This window comes from Bradysia coprophila (genome assembly GCF_014529535.1).
Source record: "Bradysia coprophila strain Holo2 chromosome X unlocalized genomic scaffold, BU_Bcop_v1 contig_128, whole genome shotgun sequence".
Lineage (NCBI taxonomy): Eukaryota > Metazoa > Arthropoda > Insecta > Diptera > Sciaridae > Bradysia > Bradysia coprophila.
In genome coordinates, this window is record NW_023503295.1 from 222,057 (window position 1) to 242,185 (window position 20,129).

The 20,129-nt window shown below is 37.2% G+C and overlaps 2 protein-coding genes and 1 long non-coding RNA gene across 5 annotated transcripts; 2 read left to right on the forward strand and 1 right to left on the reverse strand.

Moving 5' to 3' along the window:
* Window positions 1–806: 806 nt before the first annotated feature.
* Window positions 807–18,963, reverse strand: LOC119067706. The gene is made up of 3 exons (XR_005085995.1): window positions 18,954–18,963; window positions 13,717–13,720; window positions 807–904 (listed from the first exon to the last, which is right to left on the reverse strand). It is a non-coding gene; the product is annotated as an uncharacterized LOC119067706 (long non-coding RNA).
* Window positions 4,594–12,617, forward strand: LOC119067682 (septin-2). Of its 3 annotated transcripts, none has more exons than XM_037170797.1 (8): window positions 4,594–4,711; window positions 8,750–9,043; window positions 9,148–9,212; window positions 9,271–9,371; window positions 9,941–10,107; window positions 10,175–10,324; window positions 10,402–10,652; window positions 12,030–12,617. In XM_037170797.1, the coding sequence occupies exons 1-8, from the start codon at window positions 4,609–4,611 to the stop codon at window positions 12,129–12,131; spliced, it is 1,233 nt and encodes a 410-aa protein (XP_037026692.1). In that variant the 5' UTR covers window positions 4,594–4,608; the 3' UTR covers window positions 12,132–12,617. The 3 variants fall into 3 exon arrangements, with proteins under 3 accessions (XP_037026692.1, XP_037026693.1, XP_037026695.1); XM_037170798.1 differs by having other exon boundaries at window positions 10,402–10,566; XM_037170800.1 differs by lacking the exon at window positions 4,594–4,711 and adding an exon at window positions 4,724–5,286.
* Window positions 17,098–18,277, forward strand: LOC119067694 (protein lethal(2)essential for life). The gene is made up of 3 exons (XM_037170818.1): window positions 17,098–17,434; window positions 17,689–17,836; window positions 17,904–18,277. Exons 1-3 carry the CDS (start codon window positions 17,192–17,194, stop codon window positions 18,062–18,064), a joined length of 552 nt encoding a protein of 183 aa, XP_037026713.1. The 5' UTR covers window positions 17,098–17,191; the 3' UTR covers window positions 18,065–18,277.
* Window positions 18,964–20,129: the final 1,166 nt, after the last annotated feature.

Genomic DNA, 20,129 nt, shown 5'->3' on the forward strand with positions numbered 1-20,129 from the left:
ATACGCACACACCGTCACGAGTTCGGTAAGTTGTTAACATTGTGTGTGTTCATTGAATCGCTTTTGTTATCAGTGTGTTGCGTTGATGGCTTTGTAAAGAATCTCGTCGATTGAGTTTGAGTCGATGCCGCCGGAACTGGTTGGTTTTCGCGTACTTCTGTTTGAATGCAGTTCTTGTGATGAAACGAAAGAGACGCTATATGGTATTGTATTGTTGCTTGTTTACATTTACTGTAACCTTGAGAAAGCACTCCGAAATGGTAGATAGATTTCGAGTCATTGAATCGTACCATGGAATAAGGAAAAAAGTTAGCAAAAACATGATATCAGTTAACTACAGCGACGACAAAAATAAGCTTACCATTATGAACTCCTAGGCCTTGATTCTCATGCTTTCGTTGGTAACGAGTAATTTCGCGCCGCGCGAGATTACACATATTATAGTGGAATTTCGCGCCCATACATTTTTCAATGGCTAACTTGATTTAGAGAATTTTTACGAGTACCTGGCGATAAATTGGCGGTAGATTCAGTTGAGTATCAGGCACATAAATTTTGGAGATGCGAATTTTATTCTAACACCCTAGAGCTTTGTATCAGGGATACCGGTATCCTTAGAAAGTGTGGATTTTCCTTTTACAAAACGTTAGGATACCGGTATCCCAACTGAGATACACATATTTTGTATCAAGGATACCGGTATCCTTACTCAGAAAAAGTTGATTTTCCTTTTACAAAATGTTAGGATGCCTGCATCGCAACTGAGACGTTGCGAGATTCCTACCAGCAAGAAATTCCTTATGGGCGCGAAATTACACTAATAAAGTAGGAATTTCGCGTGGCGCGAGATTCCTACTTTAATAGTGTAATTTCGCGCCCATACAGCGCGAAATTACTACTAGCCCTTTCGTTACTCCAAATATTCGTAACTTGAAAGTTTAGTGTACAAAATCCCATAGGAACTGTAATGTTACGCAGTGCCGGACTGGCCTTATGGGCGATCAGGCGTTTCCCGAAGGGCCTTTTGATATTTGTATGGATAAAGGGCAACGAAATGGATTTTGAAAAATTGAAAGGCTGCGAATTCTTAAAGACCGTATGAGAATCGGCATTCGTAACTTTAAGAATTCGTAACTTAACAGCTCTTATGGGATTTTATGCATGTACTTGTCAAGTTACGAATTCTTAGCGTTACGAACGCTACGAGAATCTATGCCATGTGCGCCGATTGTAGTGAGTTTAAGCATTCGTATCTTGACAGTTGTCCCCTTAAAACTTACAAATCTATCCACTCTTAGGTTCAAAGTCACAACTGTCAAGTTGTGTATTCTAAAATTTACGATAATCGGCATCCTGGCATCAGCAAAATCGACAAAAATACAAATTTTGAAGCAAGAAACATACTAGCAACGCACTACAATCAAAAGTAATCCTAGTCGACAGCTGCCAAATATAGGACTATATTGTATAAGATAGTTTTTTACAGTGTTTTCCAGTTGTGTGAAACACTGTCAGTACCCTATTTAAAGCAATGAAAGTGTAAAACAGGAGGTATGGTCTATTGTCCGCCCGGAGGACATAAAAATTTGATTTTCGTACTTAAACACACTCATTTTCATATTATTTTGACATAAAATATGAGTGCGTTTAAGACGAATTCGCCGATCGACCATACCTGTTCTAGACTTTCATTGATTTAAAGTACCATTGATGCTTGAAGTGCATTGATACTAGACATTTTGATTTTGAAAAACTGAGGTTTAAGCAGGGACGCCGACTTGTGTTTGGGAGTAGTGGTGCTCATACAACAAGCGAATCTGGGAGTAGTGGTGCTCTTTCAATTAAAACTGGAAAGATGTAGTGGTGCTCATCATTCGAGTAGTGGTGCCCGAGCCTCGCTTGTCCTTAGAAGTCGGCGCCCCTGGGTTTAAGCATATTTGCTCATTTCGACTACGTCTCCGGTTGGGTTTGAGCTAACTACATCTGGCGATAGTTTCGATAAATTCAGGTAAATTTGTTCCTTTTTTTTCCCACTTCATAGGGTTTATTTTAACATTTAAATTCTATAAGTTACAATCGTTTGTCACATAATTAAATATAAAAAATTTCATTTAAACTGTCTGATTTTGGAAGGGTGCCTAAAATACATTCGTAATTTCCTCTTTGAATATCAGGAGATAATCTTTGTATGAAAAATGTCTTGATCTGTTGTCACCTGAAGTTTCGATCAATTTGCGACCAATTTTTTGGATGAGTTTTATTGTTTCCGATGCCCATGGACCGATTGTTTCTACAGCGAAAGCAACGAAATGGTAGTTGTGTTTAATTTCTTCGTGTAGTTTATGTTTTTTCCTTGCTGCATTTTCTGATGCTTGTCCGGGTTTATTGTTTACACGAAGATAACTTTTTAGACCCGTACGAAGTACTGGGGTCTTATAGGTTTACGCATACGTTTGTAACACGTCGAATTGGACTCCCTGAGTAAGGGCAAACCTATTGTGGTTGTCTAGAGATGCCAAATCCGCGAAAAAAAAATGTCCGTCTGTCCGTCTGTCTGTCTGCACGATAACTTGAGTAAAACGCATCCGATTTTGAAAATTCTTTTTTTTTCCCGTTTGGTAATGTCAAAAGACAGGCTAAGTTCGAAGATGAGTGATTTTGGATCGACCCCTCCCGAGCTGTGGCCCAATAAGTGCTTTACGGTTTTTCGAAGATATCTCCGGACATTTAAACGTTAAACTTGTAAGTGATACGTCAAATAAAAGGTATTCACAAAATTTTAAAAAAAAAGTTTATGGAAATCGGATGACCGACTCGTGAGTTAGACCCCTTGGTGTGGAACAGGCACAGGGCGGCAAGCAGTTTTTGCTTGTAGGTCGGCCACATTTGAACATATTTCGTCTGTTTTAGCTTTATTAGATAGGTATTGACCGTACCAATCAGGGAAAAAATTTTTTATGAAATTATGTTCTCCGGAGCGTGAGCTAGGTCTGTTGGAGTGAGCTCTTATCTGGCTACTCGGAAGTACAGTGAACGTGGTGTATTTTGACAATATCTCGAGTAAATTTTGACCGAATTTCATGAATTTTTTTTTGTTTGAAAGGTATTAACGAATGTAAAGCGTCGGTACTATTTCCGGTCTCCTAACAAAATGGCTGCCGGCGGCCATATTGGATTTTAGTAAAATAGAAATATCTTGGGAAAAATGATACTTAGAGAGTTTCTGTTAACATGGAAATAATTTGTTATGTGTGTGGGGTTTCAGGGATTCCATATACGGACATATATATATACCTATATACAGCTATATTGAGCTATATACAGGCATATAGAGCTATATAATAGCATATATTTATCTGTGAAATGTTTATTTATAGTGAAATATAGTTAAATATAGCGGTATATAGCTGTTTAAATAGAAATTTATGAAATTTGTCTTCGTACGGGGCTGTCTATATTGCCTCCGGCAATTTAGTTGTATATGATAACAAGGCAAAGAGTGGATACTGTAAGTGATTTTAAAGGGAGAATAGTTTTTCAGCAGAGAAGAAAATGAAGTAAGAGAAATGAAGAGTTTCACATTAAAGGCTTTTGATACGAATAGGTGTTTCGTACGGGTCGGCGTTAGCTATGTTTGCCAATGTGTCGACGCATGTGACGTCCCAGACAATTTGTTCCTTAACAATTCGTTGTTGATACTACTGAAGTAAAAGATTACAGATAACGACTACCTTCATTTTGATGACTTTTTGCCACAAACAAGCTACGCTGCAACAGATTCAAATCTTTCACAGTTTATAACCAGTTATTTACATTAAAACATTTTTCTAGAGATTAAGCTTCTTATTCTTCTTCTGCTTCCGCAGTATACTAGCCTGTTATTCTAATTGGCTTGTGTATTTAATGTTAAATGTGATCGTACAATAACTCATCTTGTTTCGGTGTACCGTTGCTTTCACCCACATTATTCTCACTATTCGGAATATTTACGCGGAGTGGAACTTTCTCATACATTAAGCCTAAGTATTAAATTCACATTAAGGCAATGCTGCCATACAAATGTAAGAGTCAAAGGAAGTTAACATCTTCCGAAAGTATACTCAAATGTTTATTGTTTCGTGCAATGTTCACATAAACTTGACGAGTTCCTCAGAGAATTTGGAGTGAAACGGAGTGATACTTCAAGATTATTACCACAACTGTAAGATCAAACGTAATGCGGGTAGGTCTGAAGCACTCTACATTCGGATGTCTACCTATGGGGAATGTTTGCCAGGCTTGGAGATAAGAGATGTGGAAACTGAAATTCTGGTACAATTAAATGGGCCGATAACTGGGTTACGAATATCAGGCACAGTGGACATCTTTAACGAAGGATATTCCGTTCTGCTAATACAACAGCGAAATTTGTCAGGGGGTAAGTTGTTACAAACATGGACGGTATGAACTATATCCTGTTCTGTACCGATTCGAAAATAGCTATTTTCATCGCAACCGAAGTACGTAAGAGCGAAATGTACGTACTTCGTTGCTCGTAACATTTTTCACCTTTCTGCAAACAAATTTATCTTCTGCTGTGCATACATTTCGATTGCATTACAGAATTAAATGATAAAACTAATCTCTCCGTTAAATGTGTACGACTGTGTTGTGTTTCTTGCTGCCGTCGACGTGTTCGACTTAGTATACGATATTTTACGCGTCGTAAAAGGTGAGCACTCAAAATCGCAGTCGACTAAAATCATCGTTCCATTTCATTCATACAAAATTGTGCCCACACACACACGAGACAAAGCGAGCACCACCAACAACACAAACATTATGTTGCACATGATAACGGCACCCCTAAATATCGATCGATATCGTAAATTGTATGCTGCTGGAAGCGTGTGCTCGAAGGGTGTAGTTACTGAGTCGACGCAATTGAACATTCGCGCATTTCGGAGGGGAACGTTTTTCTTCTCGTTCGAAATTCAACATCACAAAAAAAAAACCTCAGTGTCGATAATACCAGCATTGGATTTTGATTAAATTTTTGGCAAAAACGATAAATTTACAACGAGAAACTCTCTGAATGTACACAAATTTCTGAAGGAAAGAAAAAAACACAAAAATTAAAATTAGTTCCGGTCCATTAAACTGATGGAAATGCGATAATTGATACGTGAACAGCTACAGCCGATTTATTGGTGTTTTGTTTTCTGCATGAAAAAGTGATTGTTATCGAGAAAAAAACGGGTATTCGATTGTGAGACTATCAACTCTTTTGGTTGGAGAAAATGGCTGGTAAGATTTCATTTATACTTTGGCAAACGGATAATTTATGGGCCGGACCCATTTCCATTACTCCAAAGTCAATATAGTTTCTTGAATGGCACAGAGCTTCGGGAAATTATTGAATGTGAAAAGAAAAAAACAATAAACATCCCGTGATGTATATGTGTACGTATGCCATACAAACCAACCTGTGCAGGCGTATCCAAAGTACATGTTTGATAAAAAAGTTGAACATGTAATACATGAGCCGATTGAAAATGAGTTCGTATTTAATCAAAGAAAGATGCTTGCTGTGCAGAGTAGTCCCAGGTCATTGATTTAAAACACGACTGATAGTGGGTGTCATATACTACATCATGTATATATATATATTGTGTCCCGTTACAAAGACTTCATCTACAATTTAAAGAGACATATAGCATCGCGCTAACACACCCTTACCCTTTAAGTAGTCTAACAATAACAAAATCTCCTGCATTGTGTATAGTAACTACATTACCTGGCACATCTCTATTCGTAATTATAGGCATAGAGTGGCAATATTCTAGCAGAGTAGACACACTTGACTACTATATGGTACATATACTTTAGCTTCAGCTTTCTATATTGACATAAGAAATAGCGGGTTACGTTTATACAAATATAGCGTGCATGCATATATAAACGGCTGTGCTGTATAATCAACCATACATTAAAGTCTGATGGCTGAAGAAGGAAATGCATCCAAGCTAGAGGCTCATAAGCCACAACCCTCAGAATACTTAAGAATGTTTACTTTTCTCCAAACAAATTTGAATGGCATGCAGCAAAGCACTGCTTCTAGCATGAACATAGAAAATATTCGGAGACTGATGAAATCGCCGTAGACATTGCGTTTCTTTTGTAAAGATTTGTCTTAGTTGTATGAATTAAAACATACAAACAATCCTAGGCTGTGGGTCTTATCACTGAAGTCTCCAAATTTGACACTTGTGAATTCAATGTTCATGCTCGGAGCAGTGCTGTGCATGCAGCCATCGTGATTCAATGTGAATTTTCGAAACTACATTCGTTCAGTTTAATGTTAGTTTACTCAATTTTCACTGCGTGAATTATCCTTCCACCTCTGCGACCTTTTTAATAGTTATTTACGCCACCGAGTGACAAATTCGTTTTTAGGCACTAGCGGTGAAGATTGTCACTCGAGGCCGTTGGCTGAGTGTGACAGTACACATCGTGTGCCTAAAAAAAAGTATTTATCACCGAGGTGTTTGCAACGTTTTTCTCAAAAAAGCCAACGAAAGTTTCAATTTTCATCACTGACTTGAGAAACAGTTATTTTTCTGACGCATGCTGAAAGGCTTTTTTTAGCGAATAAGTGGTTTACCACTAGCCGGAGACGCGTTCTGGAATGGAATTTGCTAAAAACGAGCTGTCAGAACAGTCGGAGCGTTTGCTGCGACTGAGCCCCGTACAAACCCGTACATCTATTGCGTACGTGACCCTAGTTCGTCCGTCGCCCTACTCTTACCGTAAGCCTACTGCGCCCGTAAACGTCGGTAAAGTAAAATTCTTATGAAATGTGTACGTCTTAAAAATTGCGCATAGCGCAATTACGAAGCCCCGTACGACGTTCCTTTCAAATGTAACACAAATTTCGAATTGACCTAAAATTAAGTAAGTATCATTTTCACCGATTTATATTGATTGTACAAAAATCCAAAATGGCGGCCGACGGCCATTTTGTTAGGAGGTGGAAAGTAGTACGGCTGCTTTACATTCGTTAGTACCTTTCAAACAAAAAAAAATTGAAATTCGGACTCGAGATTTTAACAAAAAACACCACCTTCACTGTACGGCCGAGTAGCCACATATAAGCTCACTCCAAGAGACCTAGCTCACGCTCCGGTGAATCGAATTTCATAAACTTTTTCCTGATTGGTACGGTCAATACCTATCTAATAAAGCAAAATCCATCTAAATACGTTCAAATTTGGCCAACCTACAAGCAAAAACGGCTTGCCGCCCTGTACCTAGTTCACACCAAGGGGTCTAGCTCACGAGTCGGTCATCCAATTTCTATAAACAATTTTTTTTGTCGATCGGTATTGTAAATACCTTTCATTTGACGTATCACTTACAAGTGTAGTGCTTAAATGTCTGGAGATATCGTCGAAAAACAGTTAGGCACTTATTGGGCCCCAGCTCCGGAAGGGTCGACCCAAAATCGCCCATCTTCGAACTTAGCCTCACTATTTTGACTATCTTTCAGGGAAAAAAAAATTTTGAAATCGGATTTGATTTACTCAAGATATCGACGTGACAGACGGACGGACGGACGGACAGACGGACGGACGGACAAAATTTTCATTGCGGATTCGTTATCTATGAACGTAGGCAAACACTTTGCCCTTACCGTCTGCTTCGAATTCCATCAATTACACACGGCATCGTAATCCTATAAGCCCCTTCATACTTCGTACGGGGCTAAAAACCCTTTCACCATAAGTTAGGAACAACTTTTTTCCTAAAAACGACATTAAGAATACGCGACGAAATCGCGATATTTCAACACTAGTTAGGAAAAGTAAATTTTAAAATGGATGCTGTAATGGTGCATTTGTCAGACGATATTTTTTTAAAAAGAAAAATTCTCAGAATATTTATCGATTTCTAAAGAATTGACTTCATTACATCCGGTCATAGCCCAAAATGCCTCTATTCTACCTTTTGCTCTGACTTAAGCATACCGGAAATGGAAGTACGATTTCTAAGCACAATATTTTATTGCCTATCCCATGCGAAAGTTGACCATTTCATAGCAGTTTGTCCCCTGCGAAAATGAGTCATTGCACGAAGAAAATTTTCGGTTCATTCCTTTGTGATATTCAATATTCGCATGGGGTAGAAACCGTTTAATGAACACGTAATTCATTCATTCTGCAACAACATTGTAATTTCATTTCATTACATGTAATACTGGCAAACTCAATCGTGCGTTTCTGATCAACTTGATCCACAGAAATAGATAAATTTCAATCACTTACACCGCATGTGGCAATTAATTTATTTCGCTTTAAACTTACGTTTAAGTTTTCCCTAAAGTATTATCTGTTTTACTGCTTTGCTGGAAAGTTTCCTCTATTTATGGTATACTCATTGATTTACGATTGATATACGATCTGGTGGTTATTAGGTCATATCATGAACAGATGCCGATGAGCTTTTCTTCGAGAGTCGGAGAGACTTTTTATATTCAATAAAAATTTGCAGAAATTGGTTTGCTTTATGTCGTTAATTGCACAGTTATATGACGAAAAATAGCGCATGTATGCGAATCTACCGAGCCGTCAAAAAGTCGTGGAAACGAATTCTATTGTTCAGATGTCCGACGACTTATTGACAGCACGGTATTTACTATACAAAAATTTTCGGTCTATGGGTCTACGCAAATAAACGATCAAATAACTGAAGTGAATCTCCTTTCTCTTAGGTTATCGTCAAAATTCCGACGGTAATCGAGACTACATTGGTTTCGCCACATTACCGGAACAAGTTCACAGAAAATCTGTGAAACGGGGCTTCGAATTCACATTGATGGTAGTCGGCGAGTCGGGGCTCGGTAAAAGCACATTAGTCAACAGTTTATTTTTGGGTGATTTATACAAAAATCGAGTGGTACCCAGTGCACTGGAGAGGATTGACAAAACAACGAAAATCGAAAAGAAGACCATGGACATCGAAGAGCGAGGAATTCGGCTCCGGCTGAGTATTGTCGATACACCAGGTGTGTATTTTTCAACGGTTTTGGTTTTCTTAGTAATTGATTTAGTGGTTTAGTGATTGGTGGACAATGGGAAAGATTTTAACTTGAATATCTAATTCATATAGGCTTTGGTGATGCAGTAAATTCAGAAGATTCGTTCAGAGTGTGCACTTCCTACATTGAAGAACAAGTAAAACTTCAATTTTATTGTCTAGTGACACGACGGCATAATTACCTTTTGTTTACAGTTCCGGCAATACTTTACTGACGAGAGCGGACTTAACAGAAGGAATATACAAGATAATCGTGTACATTGTTGTCTTTACTTCGTACCACCGTACGGACACAGGTGAAAATTTTATTGATATTGCCACTGGGAAATATCCATTGTGCGCTAGTCTTGATTTGGTAAGATTTCGACTTTTGGAGGTAAAGTTTTTGGTTTTGTCTTTTAAAGTCTAGGTCGTTTCTGAGGCTCGGAACGAGCCAAAGTTATTAATCTGCAACAGACGGCAAGTTGCAAGTATTATTACAGACTCTCTTACTTTCATAGATCAAATCTGTTGATTTCAAATCTTGTACTTCAATTGTTTTAACATGCATTTTACTATATAAAGGACCATATTACCCAGAGCTTCTCATTACTTTTTCTTCTCAAGTGTCTCTCAAGCGTAACCTTCGCAAACGCACAGACACCGACTAACAACCACGTCATTTTAAGCCACACACCCTTTCCAACCGTTTATTGTTCCACCTCCAATTATGCTCTCGCTTCACATTCGAGAGATCAAGTTGGCAAATTGTGGACGGTACAGATACCTTAACCTCTCATTCATGAATCAAGACTAGCGCGCTCCGAAATGGTTCCGCAACCTCTTCCCGAAAGAAAAGATAAATTCAAATTAATTTGTCTTCCAGTTTGCGACAAATGGACCTAGATCTAATACGAAGGTTGCACAAAAAAGTGAACATAGTCCTTGTGATTGGTAAAGCTGACGCCCTAACAACGACAGAAATACGAAAGCTGAAGGAGAGCATTTTACAGGACCTTGAAAATCAAAATATTCAATTGTACCAATTTCCAGGTATACTTACCGTAGTCTCTGCGCTGACAGTTTCGTTCACTTTTTTTTCTTCTTCGTTTTTTTTCAGAATGTGATTCCGATGAAGACGAAGACTTCAAGCAGCAAGACCGTGAGCTTAAAGCATCGATTCCATTTGCTGTTGTCGGTAGTAATACCATTATTGAAGTTGCCGGTAAAAAGGTTCGAGGACGACAGTATCCATGGGGTGTAGTTGACGGTAAATTCAACTGAATCCGTTTAGAATTCGGCACGAACCACCAATCTAATCGGCAACAATTTATTTGCATTTTGTAGTGGAAAATCCGAATCACAGCGACTTCATCAAACTACGCACAATGTTGATTTCGACACATATGCAAGACCTGAAGGATACCACACAGGACGTGCATTATGAGAATTTCCGGGCACAATGTATATCTCAGATTTCACAGCATGCGCTTAGGGAACGAGCGGAACGAGGTAAATTAAAGCGAGAGTCTATATCGTCACATAACGATACAAGTATCACAGAAACGGACAGACTTCTGTTACAGAAAGATGAAGAGGTAAATATTAAACAACAAAACACACACTGCAAATTATCAAAAAAAACGCTTCGCACAGAATTTTAGTAAAACGAAAGAAAAAAAAACAAAATTAATGACGCACGGCGCATGTTTCCTTTTATCCTTTTTTCGTCCCCGAAAATGAGAAAAATATCCAAAAAATTAGAGGGCTCAGATTAAGTCTCACGGTCTTATTTACTGAGGTTGTGTGCAGACCTAATGAATTTTCTAAGATTTCCTCAGTGTTCAAAGAAAGAAATTCTAGCGGGTGAATTTCAGATGGAGAAGTTTCAATCGAATTCATTGTACGAATAGCTAGCCATTTAGAAAGCGACGACGCGACGTATAGTGTCAAAATTGTCAGAATTCTTTGTTCTAATGTCAATTTTGACACTATGGCCAGTAAGTCCTGTGATTGAAGCCCAATTCAGAGTCGTCCGTTTAGTTTATCCGTGTACTTGACAGATGTGTTCAGACAATAGAATGTAGGCGGAGTTTACGTAAAGGGATGAACATTTGTTGTAAACGGATGAATTTTTTTTTTTAGACTGAAAGCACCTTTAAGGGTGTGTACATCACAAGGTACAGCAATTGTTTTTCGTTAAGTGACTGCCAAAGTTCACTATTAATCTCTCTCTTCTGCCTATGTCTGAAATAACTCTCGAATTGTGTAATAAAGTTGGAAAATACGAATGCACTATCAGAACTACACCAGTATCATCTGTGCAGTCAGATTAAGGACTATGTGGAACGATAGTGGGTGAGGTCAGCTACAACACCCCATACTCAGTTTCGTGGAACATCGAAGAGAAGGCGGACTCTCCGAACATTCACTACAATTTTAGTCATAACTCTCGTGGATCTACTCGCACCAAGCGGTGCGTTTACTCTACCTGTAGGTCTTTCCAAGGCCGACATTCGAACAACATTACAACAATTTAAAATAATTTTTTCTTGAGTTATTGTCGAAAAACTGTTTTCGGTACCCTCTGACATGTCTTCACTTTTGAACGCTTTTCACAGAAAACAATTTTTTTAGAAAAAGTGAAAGATACGTGTTTCTTAGAATTGAAAGACGAATCCAACGAGCTATCACTCATTAAAATCGGAGACCGCTTGTTCCCATAGTTAAAAAAATCCGCTGAAGATTTGGCGATATCACTCTTAAGCATATTCTTATAAGTTACAAAATACGGTCGGTGCCTGGCATTAATTTTCTTTCGTAATAAGTTTGCTCTAAAAAAAATAATCGAAAAAATTGCAATTCGATCTAAATCTAAGTGACGTATGTGGTGATGTAGATGCAATAAAACAACGAAAAAAGTGAAAAAGAAAACCAAGTCAACCTAACTTTTCTTTTTTCTGCATTAATTTCAGATTCGGCGCATGCAAGACATGTTAACGCAAATGCAAGAAAAACTCAAAGCAACTGCGATAATGGAGCTAAAAACGACGAACGACAACGTTATAGATGTGTAAACGATTTCTACAGCATAAAGTGAGAGACTCATCAGTTTAATATAGCTCAAAATATAAATTGTGCAGAAAAGATTTATTATATTAAATGTGTCTGAGTGTAACAGTGAAGAAGATCAAGATTTGTAATCAATTTAAAAACAAAAACCAAAAAAAAAACTAAAATCAAATTTATGTTAATTTATTAAATTAATTAGAAATTGGTAAATTTTATTTATTTATTATGAATAACAACGTCTGATAGACTGTAGCACAATGGGGTTCTCTTTTTATATAAATATTTTTTAATCGAATCATTTCTTTCAAAGAAAAGAATTTTCCACATTATATATAGTAACCAACAAAAAGAGAAAAAAAAATGGAAATTGAAAATATGACCATCATCTATGTAAATCGGCCGTAATATAGTTGAACGATAGAAAGTGGCATGTACACAAAATTAATGATTTTGTTTATTTTTCTGATTTAAATAAAGTCTCAGAAAATGCATCGCATTTTTATTCTCACCAGTGTGTTTCTAAATGTGCAAGACTGACTTTTTCGGAAACCCACCAGACCCAAGCCCGCCCGAATGCAGACTTCCAAAACCCGTAATTTTTCGACCCGAACACAAAACAATTCCTTACAACACAAAACAATCCTGGCATGATGTGAGTGTGTGTGTGTGATGTAGAAGAATATTGAACTGAACAGATTCCATCTACTGAAAAATAGTTTCGTGCGTCTTTAGAATTTATCAGCTGTCATTTATTTCCTACGAATCTGGCACAAGCTTTTAATTAACCCCGACCACAACCGACCCGACTGAGTTAGAAGCCCACCAGACCAGAACCACACTTTGGGTCGGGTTTGAAAGTCTGGTTGCGGGTGGTTAAAATTCGGGCGATCCGCACATCTCTATCATTCATCTAGAACAGCTAGCCAAGCGGTCTCTGATCACTTCTGTCAATGAGCTATCTAGACCAATTAAACACTAAAACCGGATTACTGAACAATTAGTCCACAGTAATGAACAAATATCACACGAAATTCTGAATTCTTTAAGAATTTGTAATAAAGTGGAAGCAAATTAAAATGACCGACTCTGAGTGTATCCAGATTTGATAGCCAGTATAGTCTTACATACCGCAAACGTGCGAGCGCTAGATCAATACACCGAAAAAACATTGTGAATGTAATACAAATCGATCGAAAGCTTGTAATTTAGTTCTATACTCGTTTTCAAATCACGATACGCTAAAAATCTTCACAATCGATCATTTTAAGTTATCTTGCTTTTAGTTTTCAGAATTTTGTAAGAATTTTTGGGACATTAGGAATTAAAAATGTAAAAAATATTCTTATATTTTAGACTTTTTAGAATCAACTTTTTTAAAATTATAAAAAAACGAGCCATCAGAACAGTCGGAGCGTTTGCTGCGACTGAGCCCCGTACAAACCCGTATATCTATTGCGTACGTGACCCTAGTGCGTCTGTCACCCTACTTTGACCGTAAGCCTATGCGCCGGTTAAAGTAGTTAAAGTAAAATTATTATGTAATGTGTACACCTTAGAAATTGCGCATAGCGCAATTACGAAGCCCCGTACGACGCTCCTTTCAAATAAAACAAAAATTTCAAATAGCCCTAAAATTTTAATTTATTGAGGATAAATACACATAGGGCCTAGTATCGGCCTCAGTCCGAGGATCCAAATTTAATTTTTTTTCAACTACATTCTATTCGGCCTTTGATTACCTTCCAAATGAAACAAAAATTACGAAAAACGGAAGAAATTTGCTCGAGTTATATGTAAAATACACATAGGGCCCTAGTAGCGGCCTTAGTCCAAGGACCCAAATTTAATTTTTTTTTCAACAACATTCTATTCGGTGTTCGATTATCTTTCAAATGAAACAAAAATTACGAAAAACGGATGAAATTTACTCGAGTTGTATGTAAAATACGCATAGGGCCCTAGTAGCGGCCTTAGTCCGAGGACCCAAATTTATTTTTTTTTCAACAACATTCTATTCGGCCTTTGATTACCTTCCAAATGAAACAAAAATTACGAAAAACGGATGAAATTTGCTCGAGTTATATGTAAAATACACATAGGGCCCTAGTAGCGGCCTTAGTCCAAGGACCCAAATTTCATTTTTTTTTCAACAACATTCTATTCGGTGTTCGATTATCTTTCAAATGAAACAAAAATTACGAAAAACGGATGAAATTTACTCGAGTTCTATGTAAAATACACATAGGGCCCTAGTAGCTTTTCACTTCTAAGGCCCTATTGACAATACCTATCATTTGCCGTGTCATTTACATTTCCATCGTTTATTCTGTCATAAATATCACCAAAAGACCTTAAATCACTTAGGTGGCCCTAACTCACGAAGGGCCGACCCGAATATGCCCATCTTCGAACTTAGCCTCACTATTTTGACTATCTTTCAGGGAAAATTTTTTTTTTGAAATCGGATTTGATTTACTCAAGATATCGACGTGACGGACAGACGGACAGACGGCCCAAATTTTTATTGCGGATTCTAAAAACGATATTATCGTTTTCTGGACGATATTACCGTTCTAGAAAATCTAATGGATATTATCGTTTTCTGTACGATAATATCGTCCAAAACGATAATATCGTGGCGATATTATCGTTTTCTGAAACGATAATATCGTCCAGGACGATACTATCGTTTAAAAAAACGATAATATCGCCCAGGACGATATTATCGTTTAGTTTTGGGTGGTAATATTGTCCAGGACTCAATTTTACTCAGAGGTGCAGCAAGAACCGAATTCTCTTCCAAAATATCGAAAAACAATTGCCAGAGGAAAACACCTACACATCAGTGTTTAAAAAAGGCGTTTAGTTCGTCCCTAAATAATTCATCTTTTTACGTAATGAATACCATCTTTGATTGTACATAAAAAGCGTTTTAACACGCCGAGCGATCCGGCCCATTGCCCCGGGGCGAAGCGGAGGGCCGCAATGCGAGCCGGGCGCCGGAACGGTGTCGGAACTTAGGAGTTAATTTTTTTTTTCTCGCATCGTCTCATAATTAGTCTGTGTAATTTTTCTATATAAAATTTAAATTTTCGGAACCAAATGAACCAATTTTTAATATATATTTGCCGTCTATAAAAAGGTGTTTATCTATAAGATTTTGTGTTTCGTCTTCAACAACCATCCAGAACGATAATATCGCCCAGGACGATATTATCGTCTAGAATTTTTATTTTAAATAAATTAAAAACGATATTATCGTCCTGGACGATATTATCATCTCAAATTTAAAAAAATTAATTAATTAAAAACGATATTATCGTCCCAAAAATTATCGCTCAGGACAATAATATCGTCCAATATAACGATAAATTTGTTCAGAAAAAGAAAATAACGATAATATCGTCCAGCGGATATTTTCATCCAGGACGATATTATCGTCAAAAAAACGATATTATCGTTTTTTGAACGATAATATCGTTTTTTAGACGATAGTATCATCAAAAAAACGATAGTATCGTCCAAAAAAACGATATTATCGTTTTTTTAAACGATAATATCGTCAAGAAAACGATAATATCGTCCTGAAAATATTTTAAAATTTATAATTTTAGACGATATTATCGTCCTGGATGAAAGAATCATAAAACTTACTGACATATTTCTGGCCAAGACATTCTTTAAATCGATTTTTCACCATGAAGCCATGATGGCTCATTTTTTGCCAAATGGAGAAAATTGTAGATCTGGTTGTGGTCTTCATGGTGAAAAATCGATTTAAAGAATGTCTTGGCCAGAAATATGTCAGTAAGTTTTATGATTCTTTTTTTGGACGATAATATCGTTTTTTAGACGATAGTATCGTCTAAAAAACGATACTATCGTTTTTTGGACGATACTATCGTCTAAAAAACGATACTATCGTTCCTGACGATATTGACCGTGTAGTTATGTCGCCTCATCGTGGATATCCTCGCACCAAGCGGTGCGTATACTCTACCTGTAGGTCTTTCCAAGTCCGACATTCGTACAACATTACAAACAATTTAAACTAATTTTTTCTTGAGTTATTGTCGAGTTATTTTCGGCACCCTCTGACATGTCTTCACTTTTGAACGCTTTTCCCAGAAACCAATTTTTTTTTTAGAAAAAGTGAAAGATCCTTGTTTCCTAGAATTGAAAGACGAATCCAACGAGCTATCACTCATTAAAATCGGAGACCGCTTGTTTCCAAAGTTAAAAAAATCACCTGAAGATTTGGCGATATTACTCTTAATTTTTTTTTTTACAATTTTCTACATTGGCTACACCTGAAACACCGTTAGTAATTTAATAAAAATAAGGATTCCTCATCATAAATTAAATTGACAAAAAAACATCGGCACAAACAAACCAAAATAAATTTGATTACAAACATTCAGCGTTCATTAAAATTTTTCCTTTCCAATTTTCACTATTTATAAACGGGTGCATCATTTTCAGCTGTGTGTTTCATCATTTCAGAAATTTTAATAACATAATTTTCTTCACACTTATTCCCAATACAATCCCAAATCAGTGTTGGTGTTCTCGACGAGTCTCGACGTTGCCGTCGAACAGAATCGAAAATTTCTAACGAATGAGTAAGCCGGCAGCATCGTTTAGTGTTGGAAAAACTCGGGGGGTAAATCACTCAGCGGAAGCCAATGGTCTTTTCGGAAAGATATTCAAATTTTTGAGGAGGAAATTAGAATTGGAATTTGTGGAATGTAAATAAGCATTTGGTAGGTGTGGGACATGTTTCAGCAATCGATTTCCCCCCTCGGAAAAACTAATATACTTTGATGTGTACCAACATAGACGATCCTCTATATGCAAATTTGATCAATTCATTCGAGAATACACGAAAACTCCCATACATCAAAATCCATTTTTAGATTTTGTTTACGTTAAAAATTCACCACGAAAAATATTATAAAAAGAAGCGGTCGTTTCACATTTTCCTCATAACAAGTTGAAACGGCAAAGGTGAAACCAGTGTGTGCACAATTTCCAGATCAAACGAACAAATCGCATTAAACAAGTAATGTCCGTCGTTCCGTTAATGTTTCGCGATTGGTGGGATGATTGGGGTGAGACACCATTCCGGTCGTCCAGATTGTTGGACCAACAATTCGGTACGGGACTCAAGCGTGATGATTTGATCTCATCGTTTTGGAATACAACACCGTCAGTATTACGTAGTGGCTACGTTCGGCCGTGGGGTAATCGCAACTTGCAACGACAAGAGTCCGGATCGACAGTGAATTTTGACAAGGAAAAGTTTCAAGTGAGCGACTCTCATTTTGCCCAATTTCGTGGTGTAAAATTTCACTTTTAATTTTTGGTTGCGTTTCGACTTCTCAATTTGTTGTTGTTGTTGTTGTTGAATGCGATGAGTTATTTTCGGTGAAAATTTTATTTTCGAATTTTTGAACGATTTCCAAATTTTATTATTATTCGTTTGACGCAATGCGGTGCTTTCATTTCCAACTGAAATGAATTTCGGTAAAATTGCGGTGACTCACCTTTAATCGTTTTCAGGTCATTCTCGATGTTCAGCAATTCACTCCCAATGAAATAACCGTGAAAACAACCGAAAAACACATCATCGTCGAAGGAAAACACGAAGAAAAAGCTGACGAACACGGCTTCATTTCCCGACATTTCGTTCGTCGTTACCAGTTGCCTCGTAAGTGTTTTGTTGTCGATTGTGTGTTGGTGGGTTGCATATCAATGGATTTTCATTAACATTTCAGCCGGCGTCAATCCGAATGATATTTCATCGACATTGTCTTCGGATGGTGTATTGACTGTAACCGCTCCCCTGAAGCCGGCCATCCAACAGAATTCGGAACGCTTCGTACCAATTACACAAACAGGACCAACCAAAACCGAAGCCAAAGTGGAGCTTTCGTAAGAACGTTTGAACAATATTCGAGGGCCGGAGCGTTGCGGTCGAATCAAAAATGCTTTGATAGATTTATCGTTTATCCAAAATTCTTCAAATGCTGCTGGATCAATTGTATTGTTTTCGTGTGATAATCGGTTTAAAAATATTTTTATTTTCGTATAACACTTTTCACTTGGACGTGCCATTTATAAAATAAAATTAATTCTAATCAAAAGCGTTGGACCGTTAAAAGTTTAATTATTGTCTTCATGCTTGGTCATGTAAGTTGTACAGCAGTAGTACGAACAGTGCTGCGAACGGTGTAAATTTCTCAATTAAAAGCGTTTACTCCAAAATTCTAACAATTGAAAATATCAGCGAGTGGCAACGGACTAGAAAATCAACTGTCAGTCAAAAAGAATCCTTTGAAAATTTTTGAAAACCAAAAAATCCTTTTACCAGACAATCCTAAGAATAGACCGGCTAAAGCCTCTCTTTTTTCTTTTTTTGTAGGCAAGGCGGAAGAATAGCTTCATCAGTCGATATCCAGCTGTTGAAGAGTAAACATCTCCACTAACGTTTTACCAATTTGGAATTCAACTACCAGTTTGGTAGTCAACTACCATAAATTAAACTTTAAATAGGCGAGCATGTAGAATAATTTCGTCAGTCGGTGCGTAGTTCTCGAATAGTAAACATCTCTTCCCCAAAAATTACGTTTGGTAGTCAATTATAGCCTTGGTAGTCCAACTACCAACTACCAAATTTTCGAATTGCAATGTTAACTGTGAGCTATCGGTGATCAGATAACAAATAATTATTATTTGCCTGGTGTTGATATGCTCATGGTGGCTTTGCAATTTTGAATGTCAATCCAGCTCGAAACTACCAACTACCAAAAATACCAACTACCGACTGAGAGCTACCAAAACTACCAAATTTGTGGAACAGACAGACAGAGAGACAGACAAACCGGCCATAATAGGGTATTTTTTCTAGAAGAAAAAAGACCTAAAAATGCAACAAAGTTCACAAATTCCTCAAAATCGCTGAAAATCGAGGAAGAACGGCAAAGAAAATCCTGGTAAGACCTTTGAAAATCCTCAGGGCCTCAATTCTCATTCGTTCGTAACGTTAGGAATTCGTAACTTGACATATCTAATGGGACTTTACTTTATACACGCAACTGTCAAGTTACGAAAATACGAGAATCGTTGCCCAGACGATTTTGTTTTTTGAAAATCCTTTGTCAACGCAAATTTTCCGCCCCTCGATATTGATCCTGATCTTGAGTGATAATCGGGAAACAGTTATCACATTCCTTTTTTTAGCCAACCACTCGTTTTGATTTTTTTTTAAACTCGAAAGATCCCTAACCTCGTCACTAACTGTGAAATTGACAGTGAAAACCCGATCTGGAGGAAAGATAATTGAAAATAAAATTTTTTTCATTCAGGCCCTTGTGTCAATCCGCCCACTTTAAGTTTTTCGATTTTTTTTCTTTATCTCATGGGATTGAGCATGAAAAACTGTGGAACTAATTTTTTTCCGGAAAATGAAAAATCGCTTTTCCGGCCGAAAAAGCGGTTTATATAAAAAAATTAAAAATCAAATATCTTCCGAACGTGATAACTTTATTCAAAAATTCTTTTTTTCTTTGAAAGCCTGATTTCGTGGAACTACTTTTTTTCTGTAAAACAAAATGGCGTCGATAAAGGAATCTTCCCAAAAAATGACCAGGACAATTCTTAAACTTTGAGTTCACCTCACATCGTCAATTCTAAACTGATTCCAATAAATGTCGGCTTTTTATAAAGCTTAAGTCAGTGCCTTTCGAATGCTGACCGGCGAGCTTCACGCCGTTTCCTGGATGTCGAGATATAAACCAGGATTTCCACGACTCCTTGAACTGTTATTTTCCAACATTATTTAGTATTTATTTATGAGCAAAACAGTGACGCATAGTCAATTTTTGTTGATGAATTTTGAAGAATAGCCTGTATACAACATTTTAGAATTGAATCCTAGTCACAAAACTAGCTCAGGATGTTGTGGATGCAATTCAATACCCAAATTTGTATAACTCGTAAAA

Excerpts from the sequence above, each read along its gene's own strand:
- LOC119067682 (XM_037170797.1), top strand. The coding sequence starts at position 4,609 with ATGATAAAACTAATCTCTCCGTTAAATGTGTACGACTGTGTTGTGTTT. Across the intron at positions 9,044-9,147 it reads GAGTATTGTCGATACACCAG|GCTTTGGTGATGCAGTAAAT; the intron begins GTGTGTATTTTT and ends TAATTCATATAG. Across the intron at positions 9,213-9,270 it reads CTTCCTACATTGAAGAACAA|TTCCGGCAATACTTTACTGA; the intron begins GTAAAACTTCAA and ends TTTTGTTTACAG.
- LOC119067694 (XM_037170818.1), top strand. The coding sequence starts at position 17,192 with ATGTCCGTCGTTCCGTTAATGTTTCGCGATTGGTGGGATGATTGGGGT. Across the intron at positions 17,435-17,688 it reads TTGACAAGGAAAAGTTTCAA|GTCATTCTCGATGTTCAGCA; the intron begins GTGAGCGACTCT and ends AATCGTTTTCAG. Across the intron at positions 17,837-17,903 it reads TCGTCGTTACCAGTTGCCTC|CCGGCGTCAATCCGAATGAT; the intron begins GTAAGTGTTTTG and ends TTAACATTTCAG.